Consider the following 23,167-nt stretch of genomic DNA (forward strand, 5'->3'; position numbering starts at 1 on the left):
CAGGTCCTTCCAAGTCCCCATTATTCCATCTTCCTCCACGTACGGAGTATTTGCTGCCAGGGCTGTCCAGGAGGAAGACACCGGGCTCCCCATTTTGGCCATCTTGCAAATCCCGGGCCTGTTTTCCTGTGTATGGAATGGATGTAATCGCTCGACAGTCACCTGGGCTAACTGCCCGCCTGTGCATTGCTGGGTGTATCACGAAGACAAGACGATGAGAGGGGATGAGGTTACTGTCGCTGGGAGGAGATTCTGAAAGCAGGGAACCAGGGAAGATGACAAAGGGATCCTAAGCAGAGGGGGATGGGGCCCTGGAAGCTTGTGTTTCTGGGAGGGGAGTCTGGATCCCAGAGTTCTAGGAGGAAGATGCTGGGCGAGGAGGGAGGACCCCAGGCACGCGGCAGTGGCTCTTGGGGCGCCTGTCGCCGCTAGGAGGCCTTTGAGGCTGGTGCTCACCGGCCCTGTCCTGTGTCGGGCTGTGTTGCAGACTGATGCAGAGGAAGTTCTCGGAGCCCAACGCTTACATTGACGGCCTGCCCAGCCACGAGCGCCAGGAGGAGCTGTATGATGACGTGGAGACGTCAGAGCTCACAGCAGCGGTAAGGGGCCAGCCAGTCCTCTTCCTGCCAGGGCTCAGGGCTTGCATGCCAGAGTTCATGGACTTGTCTTGGAGTGGGTTGAGTCACCTACAAGGTCAGCAGCGTGGACGCTAAGGTGCCACGAGTTGTGCTGCTCACTGGTGGGGGCTTCACTCGGTGAAATGGCTGGCTGCGCTTGGGTGGGCCATGTGGTGTGGGGTCTGAGATCCAGGACTCCTTCAGCCTTTGAGGTCCAGGTTGATGGTTGAGGGGTACAGGTGGTGTAGGTGGCAACTCCCACGTCCTGGGCATTGAACTCTGCTGTGCTACGGGCTTCACGTAGATAGATACGCGGTCAGTCCCAGTCACCATGGAGGAAGGTACTACTGTTTGCACGGTCATGGGTGGGGAAGGCTCAGGGATGTAGGGTGTCTTGGGTCTCACCCACCCCGCTGCTTGGGTGACACATCCAAGATTCCAGTGGAGTTCCCCCGGAGGAAGAGAGCTTCCCCGCTAACTCCAGAATGGAGTGGGCACAGAGCCTAGAGGCCAGGTCGGTGCCTCTGCCACAGCTGAGGGCGTGGAGGCAACGGTGACTGCACCTGTTTTCTGCAGGTGGAACCCGCCGAGGAAGCCGCTCCTGCCACAGATGCCCCGAGTGAGAGTGAGCTGGACCGAGTGTACCTAGACCTCACGCCAATCAAGTCCTTCCTGCACAGTCCCGGGGGGGTGCAGGCCCGGGCCGCCTCCCCCACGTCTCCACACCTGGATGGTCAGGGCGAGGACCCCCCTGCTGCCCCGAGTCCAGGCTCTGCCTCAGAGGAGCCCTGCTGTGTGATATCCCCAGAGAGCCTGGAGGAGCAGGTACAGCCCATCCCCCAGCAGGCGAGCCGGGCCCCCTCCCTGCACCAAGCTGAGTCGGGTTTGCTTCTTCCAAAACAGAGGCAGCTGCAGAGCGTGGAGCCTGAGGACGCTTCCCTGAGAATCACTCCTGTCAAAATCCAGACTGAGCAGCAGAGAATCTCCTTCCCCCCGAGCTGCCCCGATGCTGTGGCTGCCACCCCGGCCGGTAGCAGCCCCCCTGCGAAGGACAGACTGCGGGTGACCAGTGCAGGTGCTTGTCTGATGGGGAAGCAGGTTCAGACGGTGTCGACGCTGGCCCGAGCTCCCCCAGCAGTCTCCTTCCCTTCCCTGCTAGGCTCGCCTGGCCGTCGGAGCTGCTCTTCTGCCCCAGCCACGGGTTCTCGGTGGTCCCCGGGAGTGGGCTGGGTGCAGCCCTCATGCTCCAGCCCCGCTGAGGCTTCCTCTCTCGGGCTGCAGAGATCAAGCTTGGCAAGAACCGGACGGAGGCCGAGGTGAAGAGGTACACGGAGGAGAAGGAGAGGCTGGAGAGGAAGAAGGAGGAAATCCGGGGCCACCTGGCTCAGCTCCGGAAGGAGAAGCGGGAACTGAAGGAGACCCTGCTGAAATGTACAGGTGAGGCCGTTGCTCCCCGACCTGGTGGCCACAGGACCGGCAGGTGGTCTGTGAAATCTCTAGAAGTCGCTTAAAGCCAACTCTCATTCCTGGGCCCATTGTCAGATGGGATGCCAAGACCTGGCACCAGATTCTGAGATCTGGGTCAGTGCCTGGAGTCACCTGGCATCTCCTCTCTGCACGAGCCCCCCTGGGCTTCTCAAAGCTTTCTTTAAAGCGAACAGAAACTGAAGACCCCTGTAGCATCTGTGTCCTTGTATTTTCTAAATCCCCCTTGTATCATTTGACAGCTGTTTTGTGGCGACTGAAACGTCTCTGATCCTTGGAGGTGCAGGAACTGTGGGCTCCTGGAGTATTTCAGTTGCAGAGTTGCACCAACAAGCATAACTGGCAGAGCAGGTCTGGGGACAAATGCAGCTGCACTCCGAGCAGCTCATCAGATGACTGGGGAAGGAAGGTCTTGGGGGTGCGGCAGAGCCAAAGCTGATGCACTCTGGATGGCATAGAGTTGGCCCATTTAAAGTGTACAGATCAGCTTTTAGAACATTCAGAGCTATACACCCAGCCCCACAGCCGACCTCAGAGCAAGCGTGTGTCTGAGCAGCCACTCCCCCTAGTCCCCAGCCCTCCTGGCCCCGGACACCCATCTGCTTTCTGCCTCTCTGAATGGGCACCTTCTGTCTCTGAGGGCTCCGCAGGCTGGCTCTGGTTAGCTCACAGCAAGACAAGTAGCCACTGGACTTCCCGTCCACCCCACCAAGACCCGCTAGCATGTGAGCTGATGAACTGGAGCAGAGGCTCAGCGGTGACTGTCCGTAAACCACGCCGGGGCCATGGCCAAGGTGCCAGGCACTTCTAGCCCTTTCTCTCCTCTCCTGGATAGTCCAGGTGGGTGAGGGCAGTTGTCACTCTAGTTCATTCTCGCTGCAGCTGTACCCTGTAGATTCTGGGTTACTGTCACAGCTCACAAGAAAGTCATTCTAACTCCAATCCACAAAAGTATCAGCAAATTTTCTGCACTTTTTCCTCTACAAGTTTCCCTTACACGGTGGCCCCTGCTCCTGCTTGTCCTCTGAAAAGGGTTGACATCAAACTCAGAACTCGTCTGTACTTGGAGACTGTTGACTCACGCTGTGTATCGAATGCAGTGGTGCCTGCCTTTCCCGATAGCATCCCAGGACCTCCATGTCACCGAATCTTGGTACAGGTGCACCAGGTTGAGGACGTGTGTTCCATTAGAGCTATGTGGGCACTTTGAGGGCCAGACAGTCCAGCCCCTCTCCAGTGTCCAAGCCTTCTGAGTCGTCGTAACAGCAGCAGCTGTCAGAACACCGAGATGCCCAGGGAGGAGCTACCAGGAGGGACTTGGGCCTCAGACCCATGCCTTCTTGGGAAAGTCTGGAATTTTCCCAGGCTCTGCAGGAAGCCGACTCACGACTTGGGCTTCAAGGCTGCCCGCCATACACACACACACAGCCACTCCAGCCCTGACTGCTCAGGCCAGCCCTGTGGTTCACCAGGGCCCTGAGCTCCCTGGCCTTGGCTGGAGAGTTCAATTTTCTCTGCAGACAAGGGCGTCCTGGCCAGTCTGGAGCAGAAGCTGAGGGAAATAGACGAGGAGTGCCGGACCGAGGAGAGCCGGCGCGTGGACCTGGAGCTCAACATCATGGAGGTCAAGGACAACCTGAAGAAGGCCGAGGCGGGGCCCGTGACACTGGGCACCACCGTGGACACCACCCACCTGGAGAGCGTGAGTCCCCGGGTGAGTGCCAGGCGCTGCAGCTGCCTGTGGGGCCCCGGGACACAGGTGGAGGGAAAGAGGTCCTGTCTCCATCCACTTGACCCAGCCCTCACCGTCTTTTTCTGACCACAGCCCAAAGCTGCCGCCCCGACCCCTGTACCCGACTGCACACCAGTCAACTCGGCCACAGCCCTCAAGAACAGGCCTCTTTCTGTCATGGTCACAGGCAAAGGCACCGTCCTCCAGAAAGCCAAGGTAAGGGGTCTCTCCCGGGACCAGCCAAGCCGTGGTTGACCCCCGTGGCCCCACAAGCTCCCAGTAGCAGCCCCGGGGCCCCTGCGCTCAGCAGGAAGTGGCAGCAGCTCTGGTTTTCTGGGCCTTTGCACTGCGAGGCTCAGGCGTTCATGTTCATTGGCGCCAGGCCACGGACATCCTTGACCTCCCCAGCACTCAGGAACCAGATTCCAGGGATAGCTGCGGCCTAGGGCCCAGCGAGGAGTAGACAAGGAGTGGGTGTTGGGACTGGGTTTCTCCGGGAGGGCTAGACCCGAAGCGTGATCAATCCTTAACTCATTTGTACACTGAAGAGCACATCTACAGCTGCCTCTGTTCCTATCCCACTTTCTGGCTGGAGATGGCTAGAGCTTGCAGGCATCACTAATCACTCACGGCACTCCCTGGTGTGCCACAGCCGCAATCTCTTCATAGGCGCTCCAAGCAGTGATGAGCACACGGGTTGAAACACTTGCAGTCCCTATTCCTAATTGCTTCTATGCATAAAGGGACTTCAGGAAGTTCATGGAAAATGACATTAAAAGACACATTTTGGTGCAAAAAATTTTTGAAATCCATGCATGTAAGAGGTCTTCAAAACATTCATGGAATTGTGTTTTTTGGCACCAAAATACATGTTTTAGTTCCATTTTGCTATGAACTTTGCTGAAGTACCCTGGTACAGAAGGTTGCTACAGAGGATAACTGATTTTCTCTTGGGGGGGCGGGTGGGTGCTGGTGAATGGTACTCTAGGAATGGGAGAAGAAAGGAGCAAGTTAGGAACGGAGCGCCGTCTAAAGACTCTCGCATCCACGTGGACCTTGGTGACAATCCTACTTCCTGACGGTCTTGTGAAAGCAGCAACTCCGAAAGGGTGTCCGTCTGGAAGAAACCGGATAGACCACGGAGAGTTTCAGACAAGGGGAGGCTGGGAGGAAGGAATACAGAGCCGGAGGAAGGAATTCCCCAGGGAAAGGCTGCGGCTTTGAAGACTGAGTCTGATGGATGTAGACAAGCGTTGTTGTATTTAGAGATATCCTGTGTTTCTTCTTTCAAAATTGTCATCAATTGCTTTATCCAGATTTTTAAGGAGGGAAAAGAAGTCAAGGTAGCAGGGCCCTGTCACACTGGTCACGTGGCTTTGGAGGCTGAGAAAGTCTAAACTCCTGGCATCTCCTAGCCAGTGCTTAGCAGCACCAGGGGTTAAACCATCCCTGCCTTCAAGTTTGTTCTCTCTAGTTTAGCAGGCCCAAGTCGGTCATCACTGATTTTAAACAGCCTTGATACAGCCTGTGACATAATTCTTGAGAAACTAACAGGGAAATAGCTGGGGCCAAGCTGAGCACTGACCCTGCTACATTAAGGATTTGTTTCTTGCCCAAGGCAGACCTAAAGCAACTTCTTTTAAGTAAGTTTAAATGACACCATGTTTATAGAAAAAAAAACAAAGTTTAAAATCTTATCATTTAGAATAGTGAAAAGTATTTTTTGCGATTTAACTGACTTTTTACATTACCATAAGGGGAAAAAAAAATCACTCCTGTTTACAGATTCAATCCTGTGGCCAGGCCGTTTTTAAGGGAAGAGTTATTTAATATAATGCCCTCCGCATCCCTGTTTTGGTGAGGTGAGCACCCTCTCCTCCCGGAATTGGCAATGCTGTTCTTCGTGCTGCTCCTGTCTTTTCCTCGGATTACACTGTTGTTTAACACAGGTTGGAACATTTCATCTATCATCTCTGCCTCATTTCTGGGGGTTCTGAATCCAAGTTCTCTAACACTGGTTTCCTGAGAACAAAGGTCTTTTTTTATTTGTGTCTAATTCCAGGGCATTTATTTCCTTTGTCACAAATACTTGGTGGCCTTTTACCAAGTGGAGAGTTAGGTTTTTTTTTTTTTTTTTTTTTTTTTTTTTTTTTTTTAATAAAATTTTCATTATATTTTGGGTTTTCTGTCTTTCATGTAATGACTTGGGGCAGGGCCTGGGGAAATGTTTTGGTTATTTGCACACTGAACTTCATCCATGTAGTAAACTCTGGTAGAATTACAAAGTGGCATCCCAAGGCTTAAATCAAGGAAGGAATTAAAGCTGAAAGAAGATTCTAACATCATCAACAATGTGCCAAATACACGAGACAACTACAGAAGCTGATCATATAGAGGCAACAAGAGGTTACACACACTCCTGCTAAGCAGAAACTAGGGAGGTTCGCAGTGTAAAGAGGCAAAATGTGGCTCAATGAAAAGACGACGTGAGTATTTAGTGTGAAACAGGAGAACTGAAGAGGCGGCCCAGTGTTCTCCATTTTCAAGTTACCATAGCTCAGGTCGGAGGATGGGTATGGGGGAAAGAACCACTATATTCCTAAAGTTGTACCTATGAAAAATGCATTAATTAAATAAAAGCTTTAAAGAATAAAGTTACGATAGTTCTGGTAAAAAAAATTCACATAACAAAAGAAAAATAGATGAAAAATTCTTAAATAAACTACTAGCAGGGCTGGCACTGTGGCTCAGTAGGTTAATCCTCTGCCTGCAGCACTGGCATGTCATATGGGTGCCAGTTCTAGGCCTGGCTGTCCCTCTTCCCATCCAGCTCTCTGCTGTGGCCTAGGAGAGCAGTAGAAGATGGCTCACATGCTTGGCTCCCTGCACCCGTGTGGGAGACCCAGAAGAATCTCATGGCTTCAGATTGGTGCAGCTCCAGCCGTTGAGGCCGTTTGGGGAGTGAACCAGTGGAAGGCAGACCTTTCTCTCTGTCTTTATCTGTAGCTCTACCTCTCAAATAAAATCTTGAAAAAATAAAATACTGGCAAAATTAAATTTGGCAATGTTTAAAGAATAATGTTTCATGACCAAAGAGTTCTCCAAAGAATCAAAGGTGGTTTATTATTGAGAATATACAAATGTGTCATTTATCACATTTAACAGAGTTAATAATTTGAGACTGAAAAACAGTCTCAAAGGAAAAGGAGAAAGCACACCAGAAATCTCAGCACTCACAATAAACACCTGGTCATCTAACAGAAGGGGGCCTTAACCTGATAAAGCAACCTGCAGAAAACAACTATCATAGTGAGAAAGTGGCTTTAGCCAAGAACCAGATGTGGATATGTACTGTTACCACTACTTTAAAAACCGTTACTCCGGAGGTCCTAAATAATGCAAAATGCCAAGAAAAAATGGCATACAACTTCCAAAAGAAGAGACAGAACTATTTGGAAGGGACACTTGTCCAGAAAAAAAAAAAAATTAACTCTTAGAACGAGAGCACTCAGCAGGGTGCCTAAAATCAGGGTCATTCAGAGAAAACCAAAGGCAACGTATGACCTATTTGCAAGGTCTTCACTGTATAATTAAAGTCAGAAGAGAAAGCTTTCGTTTCTTCTAAGTGAAAAAAAAAAAGCACGACTGGTCAGGCACTGAAACGGGGAATTCCCTCCGCTGCTACTGGGACACAGAAAAACTCAAACTCATCAGTACCATCGTCACTAGCAAAGGCTGAAGAAAGGTTGCAAGAGCTGGGACGCTGGCTGCTAAAAACAAACAGCGAAGGCCTTCAGCGCAGGCGTCCAGAGTTTGTTGTTTGGGTCCAAGGAACTGGGATGGGTCTCCTGATGTTATCCCTGAACAAGACGCTGACATCACGCACTGATGACTGCTCTTAAAGTCATGTAATTTCTGACATCTGCTGGGTGGCCACGGGCTCCTGCCCTGATGGGGCCCCCTGTGACGGACAGAAGATTATCAATCAAGATTCCCTGGCACAAGGCCGGCGCCGCGGCTCACTAGGCTAATCCTCCGCCTAGCGGCGCCGGCACCCCGGGTTCTAGTCCCGGTTGGGGCGCCGGATTCTGTCCCGGTTGCCCCTCTTCCAGGCCAGCTCTCTGCTGTGGCCAGGGAGTGCAGTGGAGGATGGCCCAGGTGCTTGGGCCCTGCACCCCATGGGAGACCAGGAAAAGCACCTGGCTCCTGGCTCCTGCCATCGGATCAGCGCGGTGCACCGGCCGCAGCGCGCCGGCCACAGTGGCCATTGGAGGGTGAACCAACGGCAAAGGAAGACCTTTCTCTCTGTCTCTCTCACTGTCCACTCTGCCTGTCAAAAAAAAAAAAAAAAAAAAAAAAAAAGATTCCCTGGCACAGACACGATTGTCATGATTCAGTGCCTGGGACAGCAGACACTTAAAGTCTAACGATAATGGTACCATGGGGCATTAACGCTTCAGGCCCTCTTCTGACACCAGAAATCCTGAAGTTCTGAAAGCTGAGTGGCATTTAACTCAAAGCAGCCCTACTTCTGTACGTAGAACACGACACTAGAAGACAGCTGTGCCAATGACGGGGATGTGCTGGGAGAACCACGCTGATGGGCGACCCTGCCCCGTGGGAGCACCCTCGTGGACACCTGCACAGACTTAAGTTAGGGCTGATGCCACTTGGGGGGACTTCCATCCTATGTGCAGTCCAGAGTGGACCAAAAACACCATTGCGTGGTGCGTGAGTCTGTACTGACATTTAATAGAAAAACCATGATCAAGTCTCAGGATTTCCGTCAGATCCTTACAAAGGTTTCTACTGCAAACCCAACCTAGACAACATGATGAGGGCTAAGAGTCGTTTACCAGATGCTGCAGGGGTGAGGAAGGACCTCGTTTGCCAGAAAATATTCCAGGTGCATCTCACTGCTGCATAACTACAACCATTCCCATTAAATAAGTAACCAACAGCATTTCGTGGGGGTAGTTCTTTAAATCCTTTTAAAAGCAGGCATTTAAAAAAAAAAGCAAAAGAAAACACAAAATGTAGGCAACACCAGATCTATGCTTTACAAAGCAAGAAACCCCTTAAACTTTCTTTATCCTCTGTTGACCGTAAGAATTCCCCTCCTCTTTGCCCATGAAAAGGAGTAAGGAGTGCCCAGTGAACACCTCCACAGCGACCCGTCCTAAGTGAACTCTCCAAAGTAAGCTGCCCATGCCCAGACCGACTGCACACGGCCTCTACAGACCGGGGCCGTTTGTATGCTCAGCTCTCCCCCAGTAGACAAACAAGGCAGTTCACTGGCCAGGTACTTTCCTGGTCTCCTACACACATAGATCCAATCCAGTCACTGGGGAAGGTCACAGGTGCCACTCAAAGCATCCAGGAGACCTGGGGCAGTGAAAAAGCCCCTGCTTTTTCCACCTGGAAATGTCATTGCTCCCGTGGTCTGAACGATGCTCTAAGCAAACACCCTGTGTGGGGCAGGGCCGTCTCCGCAGTGCTCTGCCTTGCACTAGTTATACAGAGTGAGCCTCAGACACATCCTGGTGTCTCCAGGATCCTCAGGGGAAAGCAAGCTGGCAGGTGACATACCTCAACAAGCCACCACCAGGCACAGAAAATATTTACTGATGATGCATCCAGAGTTTCCAGCATTGCCATCAGTGGGTGACACCGGCTGCTGCCACTGTCCGTGAGCACTGTCGGCAGCTGGGAAGTTCTCCCGGGCGAGGCTGGTGGGCAGTGGGCAGAAGGGTTCGGGACGGAGCAGGAAGCAGATGCCCCACGGGCTCCCAGAAGCCAGACTTTCAGCGTCCAGGATGCCCCAGCCACTGTCTTCCCGCAGGCTCTTGGTGGGGGCCTAGTGCCTGGGGTGCGTCGCCTCTCAAGACCCCTGGAAAAGGAAGTGAACTCTGAGAACATGAATGTCCAAGTCCTCTCCTTAACCCACTTGCATCCCTGGGAGCCCCTTCACATCTCGCTCTTACTCCACAACCCAGCCCCCCAGGCAGAAGATGCCACGCCAGACTCCACCTGCCTGCCTCTCCCATCCACCCCGGCCTCAGGAAGCCAAGTCTTGCAGGTGGCCGAGTTCCTTAGACTGCAGCTGGAACTGTCTTCTGACTTCTGGCTGCTCTAACTTCATCGATTATTTTTAAAAAATACTTACTTGAAAGAGTTACAGAGAGAGATCTTCTATCTGCTAGTTCACTCCCTAGATGGCCACAACAGCCAGGGCTGGTCCAGGCTGAAGCCAGGTGCTTCATTCTGGAGGTCCCCCATGTGGGTGGCGGGGTCCCAAACATTTGGGCCACCTGCTGCTGCTATTTCCAGGCCATTAGCAGGGAGCTGGATCGGAAGTGGAGCAGCCAGGACTTGAACTGGCACCCATGTAGGATGCCGGTGTCACAGGCAGCAGCTTTACCTGCTGTGCCACAGCGCCAGCCCCTGGCTGTTCTAATGTTGGACTTGTGTGTATCATGGAGGCTGCAGTGCTGCTCCATGCTCATTCTCTGTGCCCTGTCTGTCCCTTTCCCTCCAGTTCCTTCTCTCCACTTGCAGACCTCTGGTACCTACAACCCGTCCCAACTCAGCTGGCAGCTGCTCTGCTCAGTTCACTGAGCAAACCCCCAGCTCCCTCCCACCTACCTGCCTCTGAGCCCGCCTCTCCCGGCTTCAGCCCAGTCTGCTGTGCTCCTGGCTCCGGCTGCCCAGCGAGCCGCGATTTTCCTCTACGGTGCCGAGCACCATGGAGCAAACCCTTCATACCTACCTTGTTCACTGTGGCCCCGCCAGAATGGAACCTCCGGGAGCAGAGGTTTTCAGTGTTGTACACACTGCTGGATTCTTGCACCAGACTGAATGATTCCTACTAGTGAATGGGTGCCATTGGACCACCTTCCACTGAGTTGTTTGAGGCTTGGCAGGTCTCGGAATCCCACCCCACCCCACCTCCCGCGCGGACAGCAGTGCCCACTTACGGTTCTCACAGTGGGGGCCCTCCCAGCCGCCCCGGCACTCGCAGCGGTAGCTCCCATTCTGCAGGACGCAGGTGCCCTCGTTCATGCACGGGCTGGGTTTGCAGAGGTTGACGGGTCGCCTGGCCTCTGCAATGGAGAATGTGCACCCCCCCACGCGCGGTCTGGGTCAGCCCCAGATGCAAGGCCACTATAGTGGCAACTCCCAAGCCTCAAGTGTCCCTGAGGCCCCAAAACAACGGGCCACGTGTGGCCAGGTTAGTAAGACCCAACTCGCACCCAACATTTCCATGTACATCACGTGGCATTGTGTCATTTCTGCCCTGTGCCATTTGAAAGCTGGACAAGCAATCACGGGCAAAAGGAAGCCTTGGAGGCACACTCCATCATTCACTACCTAGGTCAGTGTCAGTGAGGGCTCTTTAAAGTCTCAGGGGGCCTGGGGGATGTTCTCGAAATGGCCTCCATTGAAACAGAATGCAGAAGTTCTCCAGTTTGGGCAGGAAGTATGTGTGTTCAGTTCTCTGCACCTTCCGTGGGAAATGGGGATGGTTATGCCCACTGTAGACTTCCCATGAGCCTGAGACCGTGTGCAGAGCCCGGCCCGCAGGAAGCGAGCGGTCAGCAGTTGGCAAGAGCTGCTGCCCTCGTCACGATGCACACGAGGGCTGGGCCCCAGGGGCCCTGAGAGGTGCGGACCCTCCCACTCACCTCCACAAATCCATTCGATGACAGCGTCCTGGTGGTACTGCAGGTCGGCGTAAGCTGCCACATGGATCAGGGAGTCCCGGGGACCTGCCAGTCTCCGCAGCGCATCTCTCAGCACGGGCCCCATGCCCACGACCAAGACAGAGACACCATTGTCCCTCAGTTTCTGGGCAGGGACGGTGGCGTCCTCCACCCCTCTCCCACCTGTGAGCATCACCAGGGCCTTGGGGACGCCAGGCCGGGCGCCCCTCTGGACTGTCATCACCTGGTCGTGGACGTGCAGCAAGGCCGTGCCGGCCGAGCCCACCCCACCCAGGTAAGGAGCCTGGCTCATGGCCCGCAGCACTGCCGCTCGGGTCGGGTGGGCGTCCAGCCCAAAGGCAACCTGCACCCGGCTGCCGTACACCACCAAGCCGACCTGCGTCACGTCAGGGTTCACATCAAACCGGAGGGCACAGCTTCTCAGGAAACTCTGCATGTGGGCAAAGTTCTCGGGGCCCACGGAGGACGAGGCGTCCAAAAGGAAGACCAGGTCCAGGGATTGGGCCTGGCAGCCTGCGGGAGCAAGCAGGGGGACCTTTGTGGGGGACTCAGCTGGCACAGCGGGTCAGCCAATCCTCTCTGCCTGCTGCAGGACCCACCCCCTCAGCCTCTTCTTCATCACAGAACACCTGACTCCTAGAATATGGGCTGGCATCATTGGCACAGCCAAGTATTAAGCCACCACCTGCAGTGTCGGCATCCTTTATGGACACTGGTTCAAGTCCTGGCTGTTTCACTTCCAATCGAGCTCTCTGCTAATGCGTCTGGGAAAGCAGTGGAGAATGATCCAAGTATGTGGGCCCAGGACACCCATGTGGGAGACCCAGAAGAGGCTCCTGGCTCCTGGCTTTGGCCTGGCCCAGCCCTGGCCATTCCTGCCATCTAGGGAGTGAACCAGAGGATGAAAGATCTCTTTCTCTCTTTCAAATACATAAATAAATCTAAAAAAGAAAAAAAAACCAACTCTAGCAATAAGGAGAACCTGTCACAACCATGAGGAGCCCAGGGATACAGGGTGATGAAATGCTCTGTGGAACCCAGATGGGATTCTGGGATGCTAAATGGACGTTAGGTAAAAATGCAGGACCTCTGGACAAGGGTTAGGCATTAGTAAATCAAGTACCAGTGTTGGTCAATTCATGGTCAACCTGCACCCTCCAAGGCCAAAGGGTGACAGTGGGTATGGGAAAGATGGGGAGCCTCGCCTCTTACACCGTTTCTGATAATCCACAGTTCTGCTAAAAATAACAAAGCGAGAGCAGGCATTTAGCCTAGCATTGAAAACGCTAGCTAAGCTGCCCATGTTGCACACATCAGAGTGCCTAGCTTGGTACCTGGCTCCAGCTTCCTGTTATTGGGAACCCTGGGAGGCAACAGGGGTGGCACAAGTACCTGGGCCTGTGCCACCCACGTGGGAGACCTGGACTGAGCACTGGGCTCCCAGCTTCGGCTCAGTCCGGTCGCAGCTCACGCAGGCATTTGGGGAACAAACCAGCAGATGGAACACACACCCTCTCTCCAGTAAAATAGAAAAATAATAGACAACATACACAAAAGCACTCTGGTTGTGGGAAGACAGGAGAGGCTGGGTGGGAGTGGGCAGGCCAGCCTGTCCCTCCTCCCTGTGGGCAGAGAGACACTGGGGCAGAGGCTGAACCCCGTATGCAGCTTCCCACCACCCACCTCCCAGGGCAAACCCGTCAAGCAGGTGCAGCTACCACATCTGCAGCCAGGGGGAGGCCCTGCCCACTGCGTGGCCAGGTCTGCTCCCAGGTGGGAGGCCCGTTCTCCAGAGCACCCTGCGACAGCAGGCCGAAGTCGGCCTCACGCGTTGTGAAATAGAATAGAAAAACGTCGCATGCATCCCAGGGAGACAGTGTCGATTCCTTCATGAGACGTCTGTTCCAGCTGTGCGTGTGCACACTACTGTGTGCACCTGTGTGCACTGGGAATGCATTCTTACTACAAGCTGCCGTCAGAAAGGTGGTAAAGCTGCTGTCCTAGAGGAGGCTGAGATTCAGGGCTCCTTGTCAGTGACGCCAATAAATAGCTATCAAGAATGATAAACAGCAGAGCGCTCACTCTGTACTAAGGGTGTCTGTGGCTCGTCTTAACCCTTACCCAAAGAACCCCCTGGGAGGTGCTATTAGTCCCGTTTTCTTGATGAGTAAACAGAAGTGTCTGAACACATGGCCAGTCCTTGAGAGAGGGGCCAAAGTCAGCACAGGCGCTGGGAGCCGCTGACAGTTAACTGGTGACCAGGAGAGGAGCTGCCCAGGGACCAGCCAGCCCAGGGGACCTCACCTGGCCGCGGCCGGCTGCACAGCTTCCCCTGCAGCTCGGGGATTTGGTTGAACAGGTCCTGTGAGTCTGTGTAGACCATCGTGTGCTTCGGGCTGCCCGTGATCTCCTCCAGCTCTGCCCGCACAGCCTCGCTGCCCACGCCCAGCACCAGCAGCTCTCGGGCCCTGGCACGACGCGCCGGGCCGGCCACCTCGTCCTGGGAGCGCGACTCGGTGAGCAGGACCAGCACTCTGCGTGGCCGGTCCTGGCCTGCCCTGATGGCGCTCCCAAAGCCACGCTCCGTGGCCTGCTGCAAGGCGCTGCCCGTCAGGGTGGGGCCGGCGCTGAAGGGAATGTGGTCAAGGCTCCTGACCAGGTCGGGCACGTCCTGGTACTCCCCGACGGGCACCGCCACCACCAGCTCCCTGCTGTACCAGGCCACGCCCACGCGGGCCGGGGAGTCCTCGCTCAGCAGGGCCTGTGCAAACCGCTTCACGAAGGCCTTGGCGCGCAGGAAGCCCTCCAGGGTGGTGCCCGCAGAGCTGTCGAGCAGGAAGAGGACATCGATGCGGCATTCCAGGCGCAGCTTTGGGGCTGCGGGAGTCACAGCGACACGGACGTCAGGCTCTGGCCATGGGAGTGTGCAGGTCAGGCCTGCCAAAATGTCCCTACTCCGCACAGGGCAGGAGAGCATCCCCCCTCCCCCCACCAAGAGGGAGATGGGGCAGAGGAATGGAGGCTCCGCTGTGGGCCGGCTTCACTGGTGCTTGCCAGGGTTTCAGACAGAGGCAGAGCTCTCCCTGAGGGTCTCCATCGTTCACTTTTTAAAACAGAAAAACGTGGGATGGGCATTAGGTGCAGTGGCTAAGATGCAGCCTGGGATGCTGGCAGCAGGTGACGGCCCCAGTACTTGGGTTCCTGCCACCCAGGTAGGAGCCCAGGACTGAGTTCCCAGCTCTTGAGCATTTGGGACTAAGTCAGGGGATGGGCTCTCTAATAAAAATTAAAAATTATTAAAAAACAATTAGGTGTTATTACTTTTTCCCATTACGGTCTGTGCTTTCCTGAGTCCTGAGAAATCTGTCTTCCACATTACAAGGTATGCTCCTCTGTTCTCTTCCAGAAGCCCCCCTGCCTTGCCTCTACATGGAGATCAATAATCCACCTGGAACTGTTAGGGTGGGGTGTGAGATACAGGGTCAGGGCTGGTTGGTTGTTTTTTCCAAGCAGACCTCCAATGACCCAACACCATGCTAAAATCATTACTTAACCAACCCTTAACAAGAAGCCAAGCACTGTGCTAACTAAGCACTTCCTGTGTGTATCTTACTTTTAAAACCCTCTAGGAGGTAAGGCCTGCCACCTGTTCTGAAATGCTTGGAGCCAGGAATGTTTCAGATCTTAGGTTTTTGGAATATTTTCATAGACTTTACTAGTTGAACATCCAATCTGAAAGCCCCAAATCCAAAATTCTGGAGCACCAACATGGATCAAGAAGTTTTGGAATTTGGAGCATTTTGCGTTTCAGATATTCAGCTGAGGGATGTTCAGCCAAAACAATCTCCATTTCACACCTTTAAAAACGAAAGGTGTCGGGGCCAGCGCTATGGCTCAGGTTAATCCTCTGCTTGCAGTACCAGCACCCCATATGGGTGCCGGTTAGAGTTCCAGCTGTTCCTCTCCGGATCCAGCTCTCTGCTGATGGCCTGGGAAAGCAGTAGAAGATGGCCCAGGTCCTTGGGCCCCTGCACCCTCATGGTAGACCTAAAAGAAGCTCCTGGCTCCTGGCTCCGGATCCGCCCAGCTCCGGCTGTTGCAGCCATCTGGGGAGTGAACCAGCAGGTGGAAGACCTTTCTGTCTCTTCGTCTCACTGTCTTTAACTCTGCCTTTCTTTCTTTTTTTTTTTTTTAAAGATTTATTTATTTATTTGAAAGAGTTACACAGAGAGAGGAGAAGCAGAGAGAGGGAGGAGGGAGGGAGGGAGGGAGGGAGGGAGATAGAGAGGGAGGGAGGTCAGTTTTCCATCCAATGGTTCATTCCCCAGATGGCTGCAACGGCCAGAACTGTGCTGATCTGAAGCCAGGAGCTTCTTCTGGGTCTCCCACGTGGGTGCAGGGGCCCAAGAACTTGGAACATCTTCTACTACTTTCCCAGGCCACAGCAGAGAGCTGAATCAGAAGTGGAGCAGCCAGGTCTTGAACCGGTGCCCATGTGGGATGCCAGTGCTTTAGGCCAGGGCGTTAACCCACTGTGCCACAGCGTTGGCCCTTAACTCTGCCTTTCTAATAAATAAGTAAAATATTAAAAAATAAATAAATATAAAGTGTTGGAGCCCTTGCCCCTCCTTCACAGGAGAGAGAAGAAAAGATTCTTCCCAGAGCCAGGACCGAGTCAGGCCGTCTTCAGCCTCCAGCTGGGCTCAGCAGCGCTCCAGCACCAGGCTGTGGTCATGCCAGAGCTGTCCTCAGTCTCCAGCTCCTGTCCTGCCTGGAGCTCCGAAACGGAATTCATTTATTCATGGAGCACTTGGAGGCTGTGCCACGTGAGATGTCAGGTCAGTGTCAGTGGAGTATTGGGAAAGTACTAGGAAGGTAGACGGCTCTCCAAGTCAAGGGCGGGTTCGCACCCAGTAGCTGCGATGGGGACAGCCGTGCCCCTCAGTGGTCGGTCTTGGCGGCCCCGTGCATACGTACCACAGTTGGCTTCCCCTCCAAAGGCCAGCGGGCAGAGGCAGTGGTATCTGTCCAGCCCCTCTGGAACACATGTTCCCCCGTTCTGGCAGGGACGGGCATCACACGGGCCTACGGGGAGATGCCAGTCAACAGCCCAGCCCAGCCCAGCCCAGCCTGGTCCACCAGCACCAGAGGGAAAAGCCCAGCTCCTTCCCTCCCCCATGGTCCATCAGAAAACCAGACACAACCCCTGCAGCAGAGGGGAAAAAACCAACAAGCACACGAGGAAGGGGCTGGGTGTGGTCGGTAAAGGACACTCAGCGGTGGGTCCACTTGGGAACGTGCCAGTGGGTCCCAGCCCATGGCTCTGACGCTGGGAACGACAGGCCTTCATTACCCATGTCTGCTGGGAAGGCCCAGAGGAGCTTGAGGCAGCCATGATGACTGACTGGTGCTGGACCTGAGCCTGCCAACATTGCAGATCTCAGTAGCATCAAGGCGACAGCACAGGTGTCTCAGGGAATGCAGGCGTGCTGATGGGGCCCTGTGTGCTCTAAGTTTTGCCCATGGTTGTTCCTCATGGCCACTGGCCGGGCACAACAAAACAGTCCTGCAGTCAGGCGGCTTGGTCAGCAATGAACGTGGCCAGCTTCATGTCCTCGATACCTTGATTAACCTCTGTAAGCTTCAGCGTCCCCATCTAAGAAGATGTGCTGATACCGGAGCCTGTTCCCCAGTGCTGCTGTGTGGATGAGATGAACTGACACCTGCGGGGTCTTGGCACAAAGCACTGTGTGCTTCTGGATGCCGAGTGCAAATGATACGTGATGCCTCTGGCTGAGAGTGTACATAGGACTCCACATCCGGGGTGCATCCGGAGGTGTGTGATCCGAGATACTCTGTGGTCCACATCTGAGCTCCTTACGGATTTCCTTATTGGTTGTTACAAAAATGCCAATGAGACCACACGGCCTCCCTCCCAGGGTCAGAACAGGACCTCCAGGTGTGCATGTCTTCCAAGGGCTTGGTAAGTGTGGTTACCAGCAGGGCTGGTGATTCCTCTCCTTTACTTCAATATAATGATGGTCACATCATGGTCATTGAAGTGTAGACTTTTCGAAAGGAGAAAATACTGAGGCTGACCCCTGGGCTCCTGGCTCCAAAACCAGTCCTCAACGTGAACTTCTGAGAAGCAACAGCCCCAGGGTCAGCTTCTTTTATGCTTCAGAGGCCAGGGATGTTGGAATCTGAACACTCGGAAAGGACATGCCCAGGGCCCCCTGCCCCGGCGGGGGGGGGGGGGGAGTGACCCTGCTCCTCACCTTGCTAGGAGCAGCAAACCCACCCAAAGGCTGCACCTGCCCACCCTGGGGCCACCTCCAGCTCCCAGGTCAGAGGATGCGCTAGACCGCTGGGGTCCATCACAGCCCGTGAATGATGCATAACACCTCGCGCTCATCTGGGGTCTGGGAGCAGATGAAGCCCTTCTGAGGGGGCTGCCTCGCGGTCTTCACTCAGACCTCGTGCCTGACACCCCTCATCGCATAGAGGAGGAGCACGGGCATTTCAGACACCGAGCAGACATTGCAGGGAGGAGGAGACACTGAAAGGTCTGCCCGGAGCTTGGCCGTGTTTGAGGCCATCTACAAGACTTCTGCTCTCATCAGTGCAATGGACGCTGATTAAGGGGAGTAAAATTCCAAAGCTGTCACCCATCCTTAGCGAAAGGGCACTACGGAGCAAGCGTGGGATGAATGCAGCATGAACGCACTACTCTGCCTCCCAGATGACCCATCCATGCGCCCAGGAGCCGGTCCCATCCCTGACCCTAAGTGCCCCCTTTACACACCAGCCTGGGCCCAGGAAGAGTTGGTGAATCCAAGAAGCAGATCATACCTGGGCAGGTGGTCCTGTAGCAGGTGGCGGGATGGGAGAGGAGCACTTTCTTCCAGCTGCAAAAACCCAAGGAAACAGAGCGGTCGGGAGATCCATCGTTTCAAGGGAGGGCAGAAACCCCCACGACTATTTACAGCACCAAAAGCCGACCTAATGTCCCCTTGCAGAGGAGGGTCAAGAGAGACGCTGATGTCTTCCTGATTTTACTCTTCCATCTGCACGTAGACCAGGGGATGTGCCAAACTCCTCAGACACAACTGGAGAAGATAATGCCGGCAGGCCATCTCCAGCTTTTTAGTACTGTTAGGCAATGTTACTTATTAAGCTACTTTCTGAGCCCCACAATGCAGGGAGTGGCAGGAATACTGGGAATGGGGCAACTGGTCTCAGGCTGTGTGACCCCAGGCATGGGGCTTTCCTTCTCTGGTCTTCAGTTCCTGCGTTTTCCACTGCACTCCTTAGAGCCTTGATGACAACAGAAGGAGCCCGAATGGCCTCCCCCAGGCCCCAGCCTCCCTTTCTCCCAACATGTGCTGCTTCTCTCCAGTCAGCCCGAGTGTTGACCCAAGGCTCCCTGCTCAAGGGGGTCTACAAACCATCACACTCAATGACCGCTCAGTGTGTGTGAGCACTGACACCCTGTGATAACCAAACAGCCACCATTCCCGAGGGGCCTCCATGTACAAGGCAGCCCCGCCGTGACCTCAAGTCCACAGCTACCTGAAGAGGGGGTGATCTCCACCAGGTGGGCCGAATTAGGCTGCCCACAGTCACGTGGTTACTGGACCGCAGCACAGCTGGGGTCCGATCCTGACTACCGGATTCCAAGGCCCCCCAGGCCTCGCCTCCTGCCCTCCCTGATCTCTGTGGCGCCTCCCCAGGAGGGCAGAAGGTCATTCCCTTTGTTGCCATGGGGTCCTGCTATGGACTCCCCTAAGGAAACTCTTTGGTCTTGGCAAACATGTTTGCTAACATTCTCAAGCTAGGGGTTTTTTTTCCCAACAAGATCCCACCCTGGGCTGCCTAACCCAGGAGCAGGCTGATTGGCTCACCCCCAGGACAGGGTCTTCCTGGGGTAAAATGGGATAAAAAAAAGGCAACTCAATCAAGATCTCACGGCATTGGGGTGGGAGTCCAGCCTAGCGGTCAAGATGCCACTTGAGACACCCGCGTCTTACGTGGGAATGCCTGGGGACCATTCCCGGCTCTGGGCAACTGCAGATTCCTGCTAGTGCAGACCCTGGGAGGCAGCAGGGAGGCTCAAATGACTGTTCCTGCCCCCTCCCCCACGGGAGACCTGGAGGGGTTCCCACCTCCCCAACATTACAGGTATTGCAGAGTGAAGCAGTGGATAAGGGCACACGCTCCCTTCGCCATGACCTGGAGAGAACAGGGCCCGGCTCAGCACCTAGATGGCTCGGGCGGCCCCTGAGCTCCCTGTCCAACACTCCCCTAGACCAGGGGCTTCTTAGGGGCAGGGCCTGTGCTGGGCTCACAGCAGTCACTCAGACACCCTCACTGGGGAAGGAACAACTCCTCCCTTCACTTGTGAGTTCACGCTCTGACTGCCAGCCTCTGGCAGCCCGGCTGTGGCCCAAGTCCCCGTTTCCTCTGCCCCGGGTGCAGGGCACGGCCATTTCCAGTTGAGACGCTCTGGATTCTCTGCCATTGTCTTGCCGCATGGTACGCTCTGTGGGATCCCAAGTGGGACAGTGGGACCACTAGGGTGGGACCCTAAGACAGACACAGCTGGTGCACCCTGTGCCTCCAGAGAGGATGCAAGGCGAGATCCCCAGTCCTACACAGGAGTGCCACGTGGCAGACGGCCTGAAGCACTCAGCGGTGGATCAGGGAGTGCAAGGGAAGGGCCAGCGCCGGGCAGGTGCATTTGAATACCCAAGCTCCAGTCCCCAGGAGCCCTGCTCGCCCCCAAGCCCCCATCGCTGAAATTCAGCCAAGGCTCTGGACCCTCCTGCCTCACTCAGCCCTGTAAGTAGCAGCTGGTGCTCAAAGGAACCATTTTAGCAGATCAGTGCCCCACGGCCAGACCACTGCCCTGGAAGCCAGCTTCTGGCTGCTCAGCAGCCTCCCAGAGCCACTGTGGGGGTCTCATTCCTCCCCGTGCCCCAGAGCTCTGTCCCCGGCTCCCTCCCACGTCCCCTCTGATCCAATCCCTCCCTCATAAGCTGGATGGCTCCAAGTGCTGCTCGCCCTGCAGCTCTGCGCACCCCCTCCCCACCAGGCTGCAAGGAGCTCTGACCCAGACCATGTAGACGCACCTGTAGAAGGGACAGCGCGCAGCCAGCACAGCGTCGGTCTGCCGCGAACCCCTCCAGCAGGGGGCGCTGCCGGCGAGTTCCCTGACCGTCTCCAGCGTCCGGCGCTCACAGGGGTGAGCCTCCACCCGGCAGTCTGGAGTCCCCAGCAGCGCAAAGGATGGGGGGGAGGGGAAGATGGGCTCACGCTCCTTCCTCTACCCCCGCTTTTCAGAGTAGCAGCTTCTAGGAGTTCCAGCCCTGGCCACCGTCTGCCTCTCTCAGCAACACCGGGATCACCATTTCTGAGCTGGCCCTGCCTATGTGGCTCTGACCAGTGTGCACACGTGCACGGGCGACACAAGGGGCTTCACCGGAGCTCTGGGGTGGCCCTGAGTAAGGATCCACCCTTATGCAGGTGGATGCAGGGAGCTCCGTCCTTGCCCAAAGCCTCCCTGTGCTCCTCCACGCTGACCAAGGCAGGGGTGTGGCCTCGGCCCCTCCTCTCAAGCTGGGGGTGGGGAGGCCTATAGATTTGTCCCCTCCTGCCCCCCCCCCCCATCCTCCACGGAAGCTCAGAGCGGGATGCAGGGAGACAGAACACAGGGCCCAGGGCAGAGGCCACCAGACCCCACTCGCCCTGCCCTCCCTCCCTCCCTCCCTTAGAGGCTGTTGCCTTGGGGAACCTTGCCCCACCCCCACCCCATTCCTGCAGGGCAAGGCACTCCCTCCCAGGCTAGAAGGCCTTACCTGGAGCATGGATGGTACAGAGGGCAGAGCTGGCCAGGGTGCTGAGAAGGCCGTTGGTGGCGTCCTCCACCTGTTCTGCCAACAGCACGTGTTGCTCCCACGGCTCGCTGGCCAGGGCGTGCAGCTCCTCCCACCTGCCGAGAACCTTCATGGGCTCATGCCCCCCACCCCGGCACTCCTCCAACCCGCCCTCTCCCGGATCCCGAGGCCCAGGGGGCAGGCAGTAACCTCATCCTTCTAGAATGCAGGTAGGACTAAGGGGCCCAGGGAAAGCCCTCAAGGCAGCCCAGGCCTGGCTCACGGTGCACATGGGGGGGTCTCCACAAACTCCCACCAGGCAGACCCCCACTCAGAGACATCGGCCGGCACTGAGATCAGGCCCCGGAGAGTCTGCTGTCCGGTTTCTGCAAAACCCATGGCTGATGCGAAAGACAGTTCACCAGGAAGGAAAGGAATAAAGTGGCTCCGGATGTTAGCAAGGGCAGAGCAGGCAAGGTCAGCTTGTCATAGCACAACTACTGAAGCTTTATAAACGGTGGTCCAAAGCCCAATGCCCAGAAAAGTGGTGCACGGGGCGACGGCACTGGACTCGAGACAGGGTTAAGTGATGTGAAGAAGCTTCCTGTGAGAAGACAGCGCAGGGTGCTGGGTGCAGTGGCTGAGACACCACTTGGGACCCCTCATGCCACATCCAAATGCCTGGGTTTGAGTCACGGCTTTGCCTCCGATTCCAGCTTCCTGCTAATGTGCACCCAGGGAGGCAGCAGGTGATGGCTCCACTACGTGGGTCCCTGTCATCCCTCTTTCAAATATAATGAAAGCAAATAAAAATTTTAAAAAGGCGACAGGGCAGTCAGTCATGCATACAGGAGAAAGCTGCCAGAGAAAAATTCGGCGAGTAGACCTGAGTTTGGCAACAGGACAACCTCATTTCTCTCTAAAACCACTTATGTAAAGTTCCCCCTTCCCCTCGGAAGCCACATAACCCGGACATTTCTCTCAGGATGCCAGACATGCCTGGCACACAGGAGGAGCATCCCAGCTCCGGCCTCACCTCGTCCCTCTGGGGTCACGCTGGGCATCACTGCCCAGCCTACCTGTGGCTTCCTGGCCCTGCAAGACTTTCTTAAAAGCTGCTATGGTAGGGGCCAGCACCATGGCGTAGCTGGTAAAGCCCCACCTGCAATACTGACATCCCATAGGGGCACCGGTACGTGTCCCGCCTGCTCCACTTCTGATCCAGCTCCCTCCTCATGGCCTGGGAAAAGCAGCAGCAGGTGACCCAAGTGCTTGAGCCACTGCTTCCCACGTGGGATTCCTGGAAGAAGCTCCTGGCTCCCAGCTTTGGCCTGGCCCAGTCACGGGAGTGAACCAGTGGATGGAAGATCTCTGTGTTATTCTTTCAAATAGACAAATCTTAAAAAAAAAAAAAAAAAAAAAAAAAGCTGCTGAGGTCACTTAGCTGCTCAGCAGAACCTGAGAAGGGGCTCAGTGAATACCACGGGCAGGGGGAGAATGAGGCAGCAACAGTTTTACATCTCACACAGTTTCGTGCTGTCCCCAGCAATGGTTCTCAAACACCAGAACTGTTGAGAGCCTGATCTAACTATTGAGGACCTGCTCCAGCATCTGGATTCAGTGTGGTGGGCCCAAACATGGCTTTGTAGTATTATTATTATTATTATTAAAGATTTACTTACTTATTTGAAAGTCAGAGTGAGAGGAAGAGAGACAGAGAGAGAGAAGCAGGCA

The 23,167-nt window shown here is 55.1% G+C and overlaps 2 protein-coding genes across 15 annotated transcripts in view; one reads left to right on the forward strand and one right to left on the reverse strand.

The window, feature by feature from the left end:
• Positions 1-6,008, forward strand: part of AFAP1L2 (actin filament associated protein 1 like 2) — a 113,644-nt gene extending 107,636 nt beyond the window's left edge. For 5 of the 9 annotated variants that reach the window (XM_051823656.2, XM_070057183.1, XM_008270545.4 and 2 more), the window contains 7 exons: positions 488-599; positions 1,194-1,442; positions 1,521-1,692; positions 1,899-2,054; positions 3,623-3,816; positions 3,928-4,050; positions 4,823-6,008. In XM_051823656.2, the coding sequence (XP_051679616.2) occupies positions 488-599; positions 1,194-1,442; positions 1,521-1,692; positions 1,899-2,054; positions 3,623-3,816; positions 3,928-4,050; positions 4,823-4,849 (1,033 nt within the window). In that variant the 3' untranslated portion in view covers positions 4,850-6,008. Of the gene's footprint in view, positions 1-487; positions 600-1,193; positions 1,443-1,520; positions 1,693-1,776; positions 2,055-3,622; positions 3,817-3,927; positions 4,051-4,822 lie in introns of all 9 variants that reach the window. The other 4 variants (XM_070057184.1, XM_070057182.1, XM_008270546.4 and 1 more) reach the window with 2 other exon arrangements.
• A 923-nt stretch (positions 6,009-6,931) lies between these two features.
• Positions 6,932-23,167, reverse strand: part of VWA2 (von Willebrand factor A domain containing 2) — a 53,636-nt gene continuing 37,400 nt past the window's right edge. For all 6 annotated transcript variants that reach the window (XM_051823659.2, XM_051823660.2, XM_008270543.4 and 3 more), the window contains 8 exons: positions 21,416-21,549; positions 20,690-20,822; positions 18,411-18,466; positions 16,536-16,643; positions 13,863-14,435; positions 11,520-12,071; positions 10,812-10,937; positions 6,932-9,724 (listed from right to left, as the gene is read on the reverse strand). In XM_051823659.2, coding sequence (XP_051679619.2) covers positions 9,639-9,724; positions 10,812-10,937; positions 11,520-12,071; positions 13,863-14,435; positions 16,536-16,643; positions 18,411-18,466; positions 20,690-20,822; positions 21,416-21,549 — 1,768 coding nt within the window. In that variant the 3' untranslated portion in view covers positions 6,932-9,638. The remainder of the gene's footprint in view (positions 9,725-10,811; positions 10,938-11,519; positions 12,072-13,862; positions 14,436-16,535; positions 16,644-18,410; positions 18,467-20,689; positions 20,823-21,415; positions 21,550-23,167) is intronic.

Source organism: Oryctolagus cuniculus, chromosome 15, assembly GCF_964237555.1.
Source record: "Oryctolagus cuniculus chromosome 15, mOryCun1.1, whole genome shotgun sequence".
NCBI lineage: Eukaryota > Metazoa > Chordata > Mammalia > Lagomorpha > Leporidae > Oryctolagus > Oryctolagus cuniculus.